Genomic DNA, 17,603 nt, shown 5'->3' with positions numbered 1-17,603 from the left:
ATACCAGCAAGTACTTTTGGAAATCATCAAATACTTCACAACACTGTATTCAGTTAATAAATCTGTAACAATTTGCTGATTCGAGAAAGAAAATATAAATCACTCGTCACAGTTGGCTGGCTGGATTTCTGCTTACCGAAAGATGAATTATAGGGCTGTTCATGTTTTTCCAACACATTGTTGGATTTTGACAAAGACAAAATTCTTAATTCTGGCCGGGGGAGATTCTGGAGTCCTAAGCAAAAAGATTGCAGGTGGTTTCTCCAACCAGCATTCATCACCATTATCTTATACTGTATATAGCTAGAGGTTACTCGCAGATCCAGATAGATAGATAGATAGATAGATAGATAGATAGATAGATAGACAGACAGACAGACAGACAGGTCAGCCCCGAGAGGGCCCCCTAGTGACCTGGGGCTCCAAGCAGTTGCCTGCCTTTACTGTTGACTAGCAGCATCTCTGGTTCTGACATCCCCCTTTCTAAGTTAAATTGAACACAGCAATTTGTGTTTTTCCCTAAATGTATTTATTATACATTAATACGGCACATTTAACAACAATCATCGCTACAAACCAGCTTTATATAGACAAGTCCACAACATTAAAGACAGGACAAAATTAGAACAAAACTAAAAAAAAAAAAATAATCTAAAAAGAGGAACTGCTGGTCAACACTTGTGACACCAGCCAAAGACTAAGAAAACTAAGCATGCCATATCAGCATACAGAGTCAAAGACTGTAACGATTAATATGATACAACATGGACTGTGAGCAAAAGCCTATCTGAAAGCTTTTAAAGCTTTTTATATTACTGAGCTCTACTGATCACACAGCACTTCATAATTTCATTATATAATACACACTGCAGCAAAGAATGTCTGGTGTATGTGTGGGGTCAGTGAAGAGCCAGGTACTAAGTAATTACATGATTAATTACATAATAAATACCATGTTATATGTTGATTCTATTTATTTATTTATTTATTTAAGCAGGTTTTAAATACATTTAAACAAGAGAGTGGCGACTTTAGTTCTGTGTGCACGCAGTTTGCATGTTCTTCCTGCACTCGGTGGGTTTCCTCCAAGTACTCCAGTTTCCTCCCACAGTCCAAAGACATGCAGATTAGACCAAATTGCCTGTATAGTTTGAAGGAGCATGCGCGTGTGATTTGGTACCTTGTCAAGGGCGTACCGCGCCTCGTGCCCTAGGTTTCCTGGGATAGGCTCCAGTCACCCCAAGTATACAGGATAAAGCGGTATAGATGATGAGTGAGTGAGGGATAGAAATAAGGAAAAAAGATCTTAAGAAATAAAAAGTAAAGAAAAAAACTAAACATAAAGAAAATAATACAATAAAAATGCTATAAAAAGCAATAATGAAAATTCTATTAAAAAAAGAACGGAAAATAGACAAGCAGGAAACAAATGTATATTCTAACATTTATTTGTTTATAAGTAATAAAAAATTAATTACATAAAGTGCACGAAATAAAAAAAGCAAACACTTTTTGGCAAACAAGGAAGACCAAAAAAAATGAGAAATGAAAGGAGAATAAGACATTTATAAATATATGTGAAGAATAAAAGGAAATAAAGAACGAAAGGAGAAACGAAAATACTATAATAAATAAATAAAACAGACGAGACAACAGAATGAACACATTTCTTTTCGGTATCTCTTCCAAGCATCTGTGTCTCAAATCGCCTACCAGCTCACTAAAGAGTGTGCTTAATTCCAGCTGTAACCCTGGTAACCGTGCTCTTAAGACACACTATGTGGTGCGGTTTGGGACATCGCCTTTTAGTACGCTTAGGGAAACACGGACACGCCCTCGTGACACAGGGCCGCCATGTGATTAAGCCCCGCCCCATCTAGCGCCCTATTGGAGCGTTTCTGGGACGTAACAGATGGCATTGGTTCGTTAGTGTGTCAGTTGTTTTGATATTTATTTTAATTCATTGTCCGGTGGAGAGCGCATACAGCTTGGTGTTTTCGGTGCGGCCACCCGAGAGAGAGGAAGTGAATAATTTAAATGTCTCCGATAGAGAAAAAAAGAAGGAAGGACACGACCGGGGGTATTATTTTATGCGTCTTTTATTTATTTTGTCTTATCAGTTCTCAGTCGAGGCTTTGTTTATTAACGAGGAGTGTTTAAAGGAGGTAACCGGTTTCTGTATTGTGGGAATAATAAGTCGTATTTCAAAAAACAAACAGAGGGTTGTGTTGGTTCCTTATACGAGTCGAGCGGATGGCAAGATGGCAACAACAAAAGGACTGAGCACAGAAGAGACAGACACAACAAACAGCGCCACGTTATCCACAATGGCAGCATCTTTAGCTTTAAACAGCAGGGTTTACTCGCTGGAAGACTTCGATACAGTGGCCACTGTCGGTAAGTGACTTTCTGTCCTGCTGCACACAGAAACTTTACAGCACTGGTCACTTCCATGCCTACAGCGACGCTGCGTTCTGATTGGTCAGCGGCTCTGACAGGAGTTCCGGTTCCAATTCAAATTCACACGTTACGGTTTCCATAGTAACAGCGCGTTCTCAAATTCTCATAGTTTAACAATAATACGAAGCACTAAACACTATGGATGGAAAATTTCCAGTCACCTTCTCTTGATCCGATTTTATAACGATACTTCGGTTAATATTGCGAGGCCATAAATATCACGATTTTATAGAAATCCCGGTTCTCACTCACTCATCGTCTAAACCACTTTATCCTGTATACAGGGTCGTGGGGGGCCTGGAGCCTATCCCAATCGGGGTACACTTTGGACGGGGTGCCAGTTCATCACGCACACTTACACGCTCATTTACACACTATGGGCAATGTGGGAACGCCAATTAACTTAATCAGGATGTCTTTGGACTGTGGGAGGAAACCCACGAACCCCGGGGAACACACACCCAATCTCCACGCATACAGACCCGAGACAGGAATCGATCTCGATTCGATATTACGTTTTCCCCGATTGTGTTTCAATATTTAAACCTTTTTAAAAAAATTGTTATAAATGCGGTTTAGTTACATTTTTTTACTCATTTAAAAATCAAGTGCGGCATTTAAACAATACAAATTAACTTCAAATACAAGCGTCGAGCATTAAAATTAAATAAAACAAAAAGCTACATTGTTATTGAGCAGCACGTATCTCTAGCATCTGATGTAACTTTTATTTCTTAACAAACTTAACTTAAAAAGCAAATAATTCACTTCTACCACGCGGGATGAAAATGTGTTAATAGTTCAGAATGTACCACCTGTAGGATTAAAAAGAAGCAATGATGTTTTACTTCCTCAAACACCTCCCAAGTCTCATCTAAATTCATTTGATGACGATTGGCGGCGAGCACTTGGGCGCGTGCACCTTACAACATGGACACACAGGGTTTCTTATGAATGCTTTTTTGGACAATTAGAGCTCGTGTCATTTTGAGACTGGTGTAAGTGTGTGTAGTGACTGAGCGAATTAGTCCCAAACCCAGAGATTGAAGAAAGAGGCGGATCGGAGGCTTTTAACATGTTAGATTTTTGATAATGTAACACCATAAAAATGCGATCTGTAGCGTCACTCTGTGATCTGTACTTTTATATTATTTATATCTAAGCCTGATCAGTCGTTCACCAGTCACGGCCAATCAAACTGACAACAAACAATTCTATTCTGCATTTAAACAATACTAAGATTGTATAAGGATCTCCAGGAAAGTTGTCAGGGTTCAGTATGGCAGGGTACGCCTCAGGGAGAAATCTTAGATGTTAAGAAATTTAAAAATATTGACGCAGTTGGTAGGTTACTAAAAGGTGAATCATTGCAGTTTGTTGGATTATATGCTAAGTTGAAAGCCACATCGGTCAATTCCAATTTTTTTTTGTTCAAATTGGATTTCATGTTGGGTTGTAGGTAATTACAAATGACTTTCTTCTGTCTCTAATGTGGACGCCTCTTTCCCTTGAAATGGCACGGATGTGTGCATACTGTAGATACATCTTTGCTCTTGGGTTAGAACACATCATATTATCAAACGATCAATTAAATCCACTGTTTCCAGTCTGTCGGCTGTATTTATCAAGGTTTAGAAGAACAAAAAAAGATGAATGTCTTGTTTTAGCTGTTTTATCAGCTATTGCTAGCACTGCTATGAAATCCCTGCGCTGCCGGTGCTGACTAATGATGTCAGCACCCTATATATGCACAAAGGTAAAAAGTCACATGAAGTCTCATTAACACCTATCAGATATACGGTATATCCGATCTGGGACCACATACTGTACGAACGTGACTCAGATTCGATCTAAAAAACTTTTAACTTTTTTTTTTAATCAGATCTGTGTCACATCAGTGTCAAAAAAATTTACCACCGTGAATCTTTGTCTTTGTAGGGCTCCTTTCAAAAGACAAAAAAGGTGAAAGTCTGATAAAGCAGGATCATAATTATAGGGCAGGATGCTTTAACACCTCAAAACAAGGTTTTTGCAGTGTGGCGACAGTGTGGGCAGAAATGTGCGGATGTGCATCGTCATGAAAGATTACGACGCCCTCGGATAGCAGTCCTTTGTGTTTAATCCGAAGTTCAGGCTTCAGCACTTTAATAAGCGTCTCACTGTAACGAGCGCTGTTGATTGTTGAACCTTTTTAATGATAATGTTCCAATACTGGGTCTTAGGAATCCCAGAAAACTGTAAGCATATGATGAATTTTCCAGCTGACGGTTGACTTTTGAACTTTTTTCGCAGTCTGTGATTGAGGATGTTTCTGTTCCATACTCTGCCGTTTACTCTCAGGATGAATCTGTGTCTCGTCACCAGTAATGATTCTCTTTAAGAAACTTTCACCTTCCTAAGAGTATCGGTCCAAATTTTGTTTACAGATATCCAAGCGCTGTTTTACGCTCTTCCGTGTGTTGTTTCAGCACCAGGTACACCCTCAGACCACAAGAAACGTAATTCACACTGCAGTTACAAGTGAACTGATGTAACTTGTTCACACCTGACTGGGGAGAATGTTTATATCAGTGATGTCAAAGCTGTGTAACCAAGTCAGAACCGTCACAGAACCTTTTCCTAAATCTTGTCAGCCTAGGGCCTGTCCACACGGAGACGCGTTTCGCTGTATACGTATACATTTTTTATCGTATTGGCGTTTCGTCCACACAAATCCGGCGTTTTAGGAGACTGAAACCGCTATTTTTTGAAACCGGGTCCCAAAGTGGATAAATCTGAAAACGACACCCTTGCGTCTTTGTGTGTACGGCCAATCCGTATATTTTGTGAAACGATGATGTCATCACATCACGTGCGCATGCTCAAAGTCTTCTTCTCCGTGTATAGTGTATCTCTATGGCAGAATTACAGCGCCCCATACTGGTCTGGCATATATACTACACCGTTTTCAGTGGTTTCGTGTGTACGCAGATATTTCTTGAGACGACGCCGTGTTTACGCAAAAAAAATGATCGGATAGGGAACGCACCGGCTTCGTGTGGACGGAGTCTTAGTGAAATGTAGCGGACTAAAAATGGAGCCTGTTAAGATTCAAACGTAAAATATTGTCTCCAAATATAATGATAATAGAATATAATACGTATAGTATTTTGAACAATTAATTTTATTCAGTGCATGTTATAATATTAATTAATAATTAGTCTTTAAAAACCACTTGTTAGCTCATTCTCGTTATGTCTCATTGAGATGCACTGTCGTAACAGGGACTCCGTGGTGAGAACTTCACCATATTTTTAGACTGTTTGTATTGTGAGTCTCTTCGAACAGTTTCAATAACTGTGTGTCTGGACTGTGACATTTCCTCCTACTTAGAAGACTTCCTCATCATCACCACCACAGCGCTGACACCTTTTAATTAGCTTTGTTTGGCACCTTCTCCTCCACCCGCCACAAAATGATGTTTTAAGATGGGTTTGTGAATATGTGTGTGTGTGTGTGTGTACAGAATGGGAGCTCTAGTGGTAAAGTGAACAGGAATGGAACAAGTTCTGTTTTGTTTTTAGAATCTACAATCTACGACCGGACCAGTTTAAATAACCAAGTGATGGTGGTAGTTCGAGGGATGTTCAAGTCAAGCCAGGACTTTTGAATATCAGAACACATTTATGAGAGTAAAACCTTTCTTTTATTTCTCTATATAATCCCCTGCTACACCAATGCCCTTATCCCAGTGTTTCACTTGTGCTTGCATACCATCAAGGTAGAAGGTTTTTCCAGTAAGCCATGATCGGACTGCCTGACTGATTGACATCTGAAACACTGGCTTCCCAAGGGCTCCTTTTAATATTTTTAGCCATACATTTGCAAATGGCTTGAAGCGATGTGAGGACCGTACAGCGGATGTGGCAATAATCTCCCAGCAGAGTTCCTGTATTGTGCAAGTGGTGTTGCTGAATGATTGTATGTACACACACACAGATTTGTCTCTTCTGCAAGTTAATGACAAGTTATATGTCGATTTTTCAAGGATCAGGCGTTCCACTCGCTAAATGTTCACGGAAACGACTGCAGTGGGATCTGATCCACCTTGGCCAGGGTCGCCATTCACGACCTTACAGGTTGCTTTAAAACATTTACACCATTCAAATATTTTACTGAAGATGAGAGTCTCATCACCGTACTGTGTTTGTAGGGTTCGTTAAATGTTTTACGAATGTTTTTTTTATTCATGAGATATTCCATCAAGTCCCAATTAGTCTTAAAACAACTCAAACAATATATATTTTTTTCGTTTAAGTTTTGGTTAACGATTCTGATTTATTTTTATTTACACCAGGTTTCCTTGTACTTGTCGACAGATTTCCTAGTCAACCCGGGATCCTATTTAACAGAAATAATGACCCAATACAAAACACAGCAGCAATAAAATAGAGCCAATTTCTCCTGACTCCTAATGACAAACCTCTTTTCATGCATCAAGGTTTGTTTTGTGTAGTTTTTTTCACCTTGTGTACAAAAGTATAATGAAAATGTGAGCCGCATTGGTTGAGGCAGAACCATGATGACGCACACTGTAGTCAGCTTATGTTCAGACACGTCGCCGCATAGTCGTGCGTCTGCGTGCGTTAGTAGTCGCCTTGCTCTTTTGTGACCTTTTTGGTCATTAGTGTGCGAATTTGTAAGGATGGCTCCTCCTCCTCCAGGGCCTGAGGGTTGAGACTTAGTTCAGGTTAGGATACACACTCACACACACATATATTACCTCAGGGTTTCATACCTGCAAGTACTAACATGTTGTCTTCTTATCCCAGTTTAAAGTTGTATCAGTGGTCATTAATCAAACACCTTTATATAATACACTATATACCTCGATGATAAAGTTTTGCTGCTGTAAGCACTATAGCAATTGATTTTGAGCTGTGTCTCTGTGTTTTCTAGGGTCGAAATAGTCGGAAAATAAATACTGCTTGTCAGGCGAACACTCCTATTCCATACAAGTCAAATGATCAAACAGCTCATTTGCCTCTCAGTCTGGATGCAAAGTACAAGATTCGACAAACATGAGATCACACTCAATCACGTCGTCTGTATATGAGAGTCAAAAAAAGAAAGAAGTCTTTTCGCAGGGCTTTTAAACGGGTTATTCTGATTGGTCCGTAGGGGTGTATCGGCTTGGTACATACCAATGGTTTTGAGGTTTGGTAGGTTTTCGCTACAGTAAGGAAAAAAAAAAAGAATTTTTCTTTATTAGGAATTTAATTTGTAATCATACAGTATAAAGTTGTGCAAATATTTTAAGTGTAGCAAGCTGTATAATTTCTCGAGCACATAAGGAACGCGCCAAAAGGCACACACTTTTTTTCCTTACTTTTTAAATGAGTTATACTGTACTATACAGTGCTGTGCAAAAGTGTTAAGCTCCAGCTTATTTCTTCATATTTTGCCTCCAAACATCCAAACTTTCTTAAACTTAATGCAGTTTTGAAGAGTTCTCCTAAAGGACTTTTTTTTAGGCAGGGACTTATTCTTGCCAAGTATTTGGCTCTCATTTTCAGTCCATTCCCTGTACCTGAGCGCTTTCAGAGGTATTTGTTTGGTAAGCCACACGGTAACCTATGAATCATTCAAGCATAAAAAAAACATCATCTAACTCAAGCAATGAACCAGTGAGAAACAGGTGCAGATGATGACACATAAACAGGCAGGTGATTAGTATACTGGTGATGTTGAGTGGGTGGAACAGACGAGAGGAGAAATGAGGATGCTGCTGAGATTGTTGTATAAACAACCAGTTTTTTAAATTGTACCTTTTTAAAAACTTTGCAGCCTATCACATTCACATCGCTTTAATCTACCTCGTTTAAATTAACATCAATAAATAAGGGTTGGCCCAAGACTTTCGCATAGGACTGAATATTGGTGTAAACCACCTTAACGTTCAGCAGTATTTAAATAACTACATTAGTTACATTTATGACCTATGTATAAACTACTTTACTATAAATAAGCTTTTAGGTGTTCATTCATCACCAGTCAAATTGGAATTTAAAGAAACTTTATTAAATATTAATTATAATTCTTAACAGTAGTGATGGTATTAAAAGTCTCAAATGTTGCAGACATCATGGACTTCATATTTTATCTGTTGATTACTAATGTAGAAAGGATTTACTTTCTTCATCTTAGTGAAAAAAAACCAGACATTTGCAGTTTAAATATTTCTGGACGTCTTGTTCAGATTCTTATGAACCAGCAATGACCGAAGGCTTTGTCTTTTTACTCATTCGTGGTTTAATTTTTAAGGCTGAAGTTAATAAATCATAAAATATTTTTGTTTGAGTGTGGTGTTCTGGCTGATACTGCAGTTTTAAATAAGTTCTTAGAAAAATAAACTGACTTCCAAAGAATTTTCACAAATCCCTACCTGAATCTGTTTAATGCATTAGACTATAAACCCCTGTGGAATAGATAAATTAAATTAAATGTTATATGCTAGTGATCTGTAGCTAGTGAGTTTAAACTCCCATAAAGGCAAGAGAGTCGAGTCCTAGAACAAGATCCTTAACTCTAAGGGTGTTCATTCATACTGTTGGAGTTAATTATAGCGTTGACAATTTCACCCCAATAACCCAATAAGGAACCCAATAACAATTAATAATGTATCTATTAACTAATTATGATTGTTTTTTTTCCAGTTTAGGTTTTATTTACAGTAAATAGGTATACCTGCGAAATTCTAACAAATTCGTTGCATTAGACAAATAAAAAAGGCAAAAAATTGTTTCAACGAACATAAGTAAAAGAAAATGGAGAAAAAAAAACGCTCTTATTCTGCACATCACCAGATTGTGGTGTACAAGTTAATAGATACATGCGCTATAGAGAAATATTATGCAAAAATTATTTTAATTTTTTAAAAATCAATCCATTAAATTTTTAGTGGCTATTTATTGATTGATAAATAATCTGCCTCATTTAAAAATCACACTGAATATGTGTATCTGCCAAGTAATTACATGTTAATGAATGTGTGAAGGGAATTCCACTGTGGGGGGGGGGATTGTTTTTTTAAAGGATGTAACTTTCCCCACTTGGGAAGAAGACCTCCAACTGAACTGCAGCAGAATGACAAGCATGCAGCATTAGGCCTAGCATAAAAAATCCAATTTGCTGACTCTATGCTGAGACGCCATGGATTTACAGCCTGTGACGAATCAGTTACGCTCTCATCTCGACACTCTTATTACAGAATTTAACATTAGCATGATTAAGAAAGAGCTCGTTTTCATGAATCAGCGGTATCTACAGCTCCCTCATGTTTTGGCTTGACGTGAACCACAGAAGTGGAGACTGGGTGCGGCGGAGAAGCGATGTGTCATGTTTTTCTGATTTAAAAGTTTAGGAAAGCTGAGGTAACTTTCTCCAGGATGTCAGGAAGCTTTTTTGTATCACTACATAAATATGAAAATGACTGTTAGACCTGTTTAACTGGGTGGGAACATCTGCTACACAGACACGAACGGATCAGTCGATGAAGACTGTGTTGTTCAGGGGGGGGCGGGGGTGTTGGACAGAAACAGAAAGTCGTTTTAGGGTGGTTACCGTGGTAATAACGGGTGTGTTTTGTTTTAAGAATGACCCATGTTTCTTGGAATTGACCAGACCATCCAGGAAAGTAGTCTGCGGTTCAGGAACATTTGCATACCTATTTTTCTGAGAGTGCTTGTTTCTAGCAGTTTAGTGTCTGTGTATCGTTTATAAAGTGGAAAATCATGTCGACCAGCCAGACTTAATTTAACGTAAAGGCTCCATGGAGGTAATGGCATGACTGTGACTTAGCATAATGAATCTTTTATTGACCTAGAGTTGATTAAAGTCATGTTTTACCATTTTATTATGTTCTAAAATGGGATTTATTTTTATCATGCAGTTCCAGGATGAATAATTGTCAACTTTTATTGTTACTTTAATTGAAAAATAAAAATGTACTGAATTTTATTTCAGATGTCGCAATTTAATCATAACGTTTCCCAAAAAATAAAATAAAAAAGAAATGAAAAAATTTATCAAAACAGTTTAGAAAAAAAAAGTTTCATGGCAGATTCGAAGAAAGTTACAAACATAACACAACGTAGATACAGTTTAATAAAATGTTGATATTTTTCAATAAGCACTAGTGTTGTCTGTGAAGATTCAGTAAGCAGGCAATGCTAAACGCAATTTCTGTGTAAATTTTGCTTAATGAAAAATTTTCTAAGTTATTTTCCAACATATCTGAGAGAAATGTTGATATTCTCAATGCATTTGTTTGGTTTTTACTGACATTTCCGCTTTTTTTTTTCTTTTTTAATAGAAAACTTTTTGCTAGCAATCGAAATTAGCTGCCTTTTTCCCCAGCTGCCTAGCAACAGTGTCCGTCCTCACAGCTGGCTATTTGAATGGAGCGCATATCAGCCTTCTTGTCCAAAAGCAATTACAAAGAGAAAAGTAGTTGAATAGATATTTTTATATATATTTTTTGTTTAGTACGTTTGAGGAAGTGAAATGTAATACGTTGTACGAAATGATCAGAGTCAGAGAATGTTGTTCATTTAGTCACATGACCGAAACAAACCTCGTTTAGGTAATGCTTGTGCATAACCTCATGCTGCGTCTGCTTATGGCTTAGACACACTCAATTTATTTCCAGACCTGAACAGCCTGCCTGTCGAAGGATTTTTCTCTTTGCTGCTGTACGTGAAAAATGTCATGTGTCAGAATTCCTGCTGATAATCAAGCATTCCATTCTGTATTAGCACTCCACACACAGGGCTTTCTCAGGGTCAGTATTGTGCTCGAGTGATCTGCTGTTTGTCTCAGTGCACGCAGCACATTGTTCGTGTTGTCCCGGGTTGTGTGGAAATGGGTAGGAATTTAAGTTTCGAGAGTCAGTTCGGAGAACAATATCATCTTGTCTGGGAGAGTAATTCCAAGACAACAGACAGCACTTTCCCAGCTGGTTTACTTAATCAGTTTCTATTCTAACTGGATTTATTTCATTTGGAAACACGTTTAGCCGGTCTTGCAAACGTATGCGATTATTAGAAAGGAAAGCTGATGGAAAATGTTTACGGGAAATGATAAATAGATTTCCATTTTTCTTAATACAATATAATATTTTTTTCTCTTTTGCAACAAATTAGCACGTCATACATGATACATTGAGTTAGATATAGGCTAGCAATTGCTATTTTTATTAAAAAATTAAGAAAATAAATTAAATTCATAATCAGCTGCAGAATTATTGGCACCCTGTAATATACGGTATACATACCAGACACTACATGCAATTCAAAAACACCTATCAGCATTTCTTTGGACTTTGGAGGGAACAAAATAAGATTGCCACCCCACCGTTACTATTATTTGTTAGACTTCTTGTACTGTGTAACAAGATTAAAGATTCGTTGTTTTAAGATTTATTCATATGCATATTTTTCACTAGGATGGTGAATTTGTTTCAATTCTGTTAATTGTATGGAGTCATTCTCACATAAACAATGCCCAAGTAGTAATACGACAAGTTTAGATTTTGTTGAACAACAGATGGTATCTGAATCTAAACCCGTATATTTTATACAACAGTTAGTTCTGATCGAGCTGGACGAGAGGCATTTCACAAGTGGTGATTAATAGACAGTAACACCACTGGAACATTTAATTATATGTATCACTCCGCATCCCAGATGTTCGAATAATCGTTAATTACACTAACTGTCTGTTGCAGCATTAGGAGGAGAGGACAACTGCCTGCCAAAAATCACATTCAAAACCAGTCACAGAAGCACTATCAGCAAGAAAACACATCTGATAACGTAACGTCATCTTTAAAACACGTCTGAACCATCCATGTTCTAACACAAGGCTGAATTCCAGATTGCTCTCCAACCCTTAATCAAGGGCTCTACTTGGTGTGTGTGTGGATTGTGTTGTATACCCTACATAGTGCACTAGTTTTCCATTTATCGCTATTTGGGATTCAACCCCAGAATCCAAAAGTTAACAGAGCCAATACTCCAAAGCGAATGGAAATATAAAGAGAAACTTTATAAGATTTACAGAATTACATAAAATCCATCACCTCCATGGTCTGTTTTTTTTTTTTCACCTTTTCTCAACATAGTACCCGTAAGAGATTTTAAAACTATGGTTATCACACTAACTGTTCCGCGGAAGGACGTGTTGGCAGAGCAAATAACTGTTGGTAATAAATGGTGTCTGTGGAACTGTTTTATAAATGCAATATCACCCTTGAAATTGTGCTGAACATATTCCCTCTTGTGTGATGTTGTTTAATTATTAAGACAATAGACAAAAAGAGCATATCCATTACACAAAGTTTGTGACGTTGAGACGTGTCCAAACCTTCACACATTACAACCCAGAACATTTTGAAGATATTGGAACATAAACACATTTTCTGCGATTATATAAAAGTTGGAGTAAAATGTGCTGTCTTTATTAGTATTTTATGTTATCGGTGGTACTGTAGTGTCTCGCATAAACAGTTATAAAATATCCATACTTAGTTTAATATATAAAAAATATCCAAACCATATAGCTTATCTATATCTCTAACAATGAGAAATGCTCTGTACATTCAGTCGAAACTCTCCATAAATCGAAACTGTGCTTAAAATATTATTTCATATGATTTCAGATCACATAGCAGACTCTGGCCTCGAGGTATGTCCTTGCTACCAGAAGGCACGCCTTAGTAATATGTTATTGCTCATGCTTAGGCATTTTCACTTGTTCTTTCACGCTTCCTTCACTTCTCTTACTGACAGTTACTTGTTTTTCGTGAGTGTAAGCATATAGACACAGTGACTTTTGAGCAACGGCTCTTTGCGTGTAGTGACAGCTTTCACTTTCACCATCACATGAAACGTCCCTCTGTAATCCCTTATGTTGAGCAATAATGCACGATTACGTTGTGTTAAGACACAAGAGGAATCAGTAGAGATCAGCTCAGGTTGCCTTTTACTTTGTTTTGTTATAGGGTTAAGGGTTTTCTAAGGAGAATGTGAATTTAGCGTTTTTGGAAGGAGTCTCCAATTTCAGCTCATCGTACCACTTTGACTGAAGTAACAACTGAAACTAACCGGTTCTACAGCATTCATTGTTAATACAAATGGATTAAAAAGTACACACGCTTGCGTGATTGGTGCAGTATAACAGGAATTAACCTACATGAGGCACGCTGTTTTAGGAAAATGATTTATAAAAGTAATTACCACCTTGTTGATCATTGTCCTGAAGTTTATCCTGGTAATGAATGAATCTGATGATTTGCAGCTTGTATGTATCACAGCTGCCAGGAAGATCATTTCATTCTCTGGTCAATAAATTATGGACATGAAATGTAATTTAACATATTAAAAAAAAAAATTATTACTTTATTAGTCTGAAAAACCTCTACGGTAAATATATTAGTGACTATAAAAACTTACTTTGGAATCAACTGGACTGGTTAAACACTTTGGCTATATGTAAGAAATATACATGTACGCCTATATTTTTCATGTATTTACATGTACAGGTAATAGAGCTGTATAATTTAATTAATTGTGTAATTATTTTTAAAAAAAAAAAAAAAAAAGCAAAGGTAAAATTAAATCACTTACAAATGTTAAATAGTCTGAAAGTGACCAAAAATAAAAAAAAATACAACAGCATTTTTACCTTCTGCAAATGCAATTTGTTTTTAGTGTATATGAAGTTTGTGCAATACCGCCACCTATCTTATGGGAATGAAGAACAGAAGATTGGCAGGAAAAAAATAAATTTAGATACGTTCGTACATGTCTACAGTTGTCTGGGGTTGCATGTATAGCTGTAACTTGGACTTTTAGCTAAGTATTATTCAATATATTTCCTCCAAGGAAACATTTGGACGGTTGGTGACCAGCTGTTGTGAATCAGATAACGTCAAACTGGTCAGTTCAGCTTTCATTTTGGAAAAAAATTTTCAGCCATGACAGGTTGCGTCGGTGGGACGTCATTTCAACGGTCATCAAACATCCAAATGTTTGCTGGGTTTGCACAAGACATGCTCAGTGAGTTCTGTACGGGCTGTAGGGGATAAATATGCCGGAGCGTCCACTCCTATGTAGACTGTCCTGAATGCTTTTCACTTTCTCTCTGTAGAACAGTGAACTCCAAATTGTTTGGAAATGGTTTCCAGATTGATGTGCAGCAACCATTGCTTCTCTAAGACTATCGCTTATGTCTTTCCCTCCTTGGCGTTGTGTTTACACACACCAGCAAACTGCCAAAAATTGCTGAAGATCAATTAATCAAGGGCTGATGATTGTAGCCATACCTTGCTGTGACTTACCCTATAAATCCTGTTGAAGCAATAAGGGTGTACTTATTTTTGCCTACAGGTTTTTGGCTTCATTTTTGTGTCATTTAATGGCACCGTGAAAAAAACAGTTATTTGTCTGAGGTTGTATACGCCTAAAACTGACACTTGCTACGATTAGATGAATATTTATTATGTTTTTACACCAACAAAAAAATTTAAAGAGGGAGTATTAACTTTTGAAAATGAATATACGTCCATATATCACATTTCTGAATAAGGAGTTTAGTGCAATGTCGGTCCAAAACACAATTCTGGTTGTTATTATGATACCAGAATTCCTCAGGTGTCTTTCTCGAGGCTCAGACGTCACCAGGGTTTTGATCTATGATCAGCTGTTTGGTTCAGGAATCAAACCGGTTTGGCTGACTGAGTCCCGACTCCTTGACAATACGATAGCTCCAGATCAGGCAACAAACCCGGGACCAGAGGAACAACAGTTTTTAAGACCTCCTGAAGGTGAACCTCAAGCAATAATAATGCCTACTGTATTCAGTTGATTAATCACACTAATTATCACTTATTAACAGTAATGCATTGAGTGCCTTAGTTAAAAGGTTAACTAATATCTTTACTGGAAATAGAGGAAGTACAGTGTGTCTATAAAACCCCATAGAGCTTTGCTTAGTGTGTGATATTTTAGGAGGGTCGGGTCGACCTCACTGTTGCCCTTGATCATGTGTGTAATGTTAGATCAATTACTCAACAAGGCACCCAGTTCCCTAGTGTGGGAGCCGCCGAAAGCTCCGCTCCGCTCTCCATACACTCATTCCTCAAACACACTCTCTCTTTTACACGTAGACTATCACACTACAAAGTACATATGATATTCATTTCACTTTCATCACCCATATATCATGAAGGGATGAAATATAGTTCCCTCAGAAATGAAGTGCTACTCGGTGAAAGACAATATAATAACGAGAACACTGCAAAAAGAAGAGAGAACAAATTTAAATCTATACAATAAACAAGACATTAAACACATTTATGTGGACAACAAATTTTTCAAAGTAGTGAATTTTCCTTTTTTTTTTTTTAAGTCTGTGATTAAAGTGAAGCCAGCGGCTCAGTGACATCTCGCTGTCTGACGCGTTTTAAAGTATGGGCTAATGGCATTTCCAGCACTACTGCAGCTATTGTTTGTCAAATTGTGGTTAAGTGCATGATAAAGGTTTTTTTCTCTTTAATGCATGGTGACCTGGAACGTCTGTTATTTGTTTTTTTCTCTCTCTCTCTCTCTCTCTTTCTTTCTTTCTTTCTTTCTCTTTTTTTTGTAAATACCACATGACATAATGAGAGAGAGTCGAGTCAGAAAACAATAGGATGCACATAGGTTTTTAAACTAATCTTCTAATGGCCGCACTCACCCCCTGCGTCTCTTCGACAGGCACGGGGACGTTTGGCAGGGTTTTCCTGGTCAAGGACAAGATAACAAGGGGTTTCTTCGCTCTCAAAGCCATGAAGATTCCAGACGTCATCCGGTTAAAACAGGAGCAGCACGTCCATAACGAGAAGGAGGTTCTGACGGAGGTCAACCATCCCTTCCTCATCAGGCTGTGAGTGAGATTTAGATTTTGAAATCTTCAGGTTGGGTGAATCCTAACGAATTGGTTTACATTTACGGCATTTGGTAGACCCCCTAATTCAGAACTTCTTTTCTTTTTTTATCTCATTATACATTTGAGGAATTGAGTGGTAAGGGCCTCGCTGAAGTGCCCAGCAGTCGCAACTTGGTGGTGCAGGGGTTTCAGCCCGGGACCTTATAAACAGTAGTTTAATGTACGGTGCCTGAGAAGTTAACTTAAAAAATAACAAAATAACAAATACAAAAACAAAATATCAAATAAGAAAACACAACGACAGTTTAGTCAAACCGGAAAAGGTAGGTAAAGTTTGCGAAAGAAATTCTTAATTATAAGAGACATCTGTCACTCAAGACATACAAGAAGTTCTGTAGCCTCGCGACTCTTAAATGTCTGTTAGGCTGCAGTACTTCATGTATATTTTGAGTGACAGATGTCTTGACCAATCAGCGGTAAAAATTAACTGAAAAAAGGTAGTCTCGGTTTGCAAATGAAATTCTTACCTTTGGTTGGACGAGACATCTGCCACTCAAGATCAGCGGTAAGAATTCTGATTGCTGTGTTCTTACGCGTTTGTTGTGTTTTGTGATTTTTTTTTGTTGTTGTTTTGTTATTTAGTTTTTTCGGACTTTTCTTTTTCGGTTATTTTGTTTTTGAAATTATTTTGTTTTAAGTTTGTTCATTTGTTTTTGAACTTATTTAGTTTTCTGTTTGGTTATTTTGTTTTTTCGGACTTCTCGTCCGCCGTACCAATGCCTTAACCAGTGATCTAGGGGAAAAAGCATATTGAAGTTATGACCCAATGTTTCAGTTGAGGTGTGTTTGATTGAAGTGCATTTGTGTCTCTTCTCACAAACCACGTTCAGGTTTTGGACGCACCACGACGAGCGCCTCCTGTACATGCTGCTGGACTACGTGCCAGGCGGCGAGCTGTTCAGCTACCTGCGCAACCGCGGTCGCTTCAGCAACAACACAGGACTCTTCTACTCGGCAGAGATAGTGTGCGCCATCGAGTACCTGCACGCCAGAGAGATCGTCTACAGAGACCTGAAGCCTGAGAACATCCTGCTGGACAGAGAAGGCCACATACGCCTCACTGACTTCGGCTTCGCAAAGAAGCTCTCGGATCGGTACGCGAACGCTATTGTTTC

General features: G+C 37.9%; 1 protein-coding gene across 1 annotated transcript in view; it reads left to right on the top strand.

Annotated features, from left to right (window-relative positions):
- Positions 1-1,986: 1,986 nt before the first annotated feature.
- Positions 1,987-17,603, top strand: part of prkx (protein kinase X-linked) — a 40,206-nt gene continuing 24,589 nt past the window's right edge. The window contains exons 1-3 of the mRNA XM_053477111.1: positions 1,987-2,397; positions 16,257-16,425; positions 17,319-17,582. Coding sequence (XP_053333086.1) covers positions 2,091-2,397; positions 16,257-16,425; positions 17,319-17,582 — 740 coding nt within the window. The 5' untranslated portion in view covers positions 1,987-2,090. The remainder of the gene's footprint in view (positions 2,398-16,256; positions 16,426-17,318; positions 17,583-17,603) is intronic.

Source organism: Clarias gariepinus, chromosome 18, assembly GCF_024256425.1.
Source record: "Clarias gariepinus isolate MV-2021 ecotype Netherlands chromosome 18, CGAR_prim_01v2, whole genome shotgun sequence".
In the NCBI taxonomy this organism is placed as follows: Eukaryota; Metazoa; Chordata; class Actinopteri; order Siluriformes; family Clariidae; genus Clarias; species Clarias gariepinus.
Note: the sequence above shows the minus strand (reverse complement) of the source record. Positions and strands in the feature narration are given on the sequence as shown.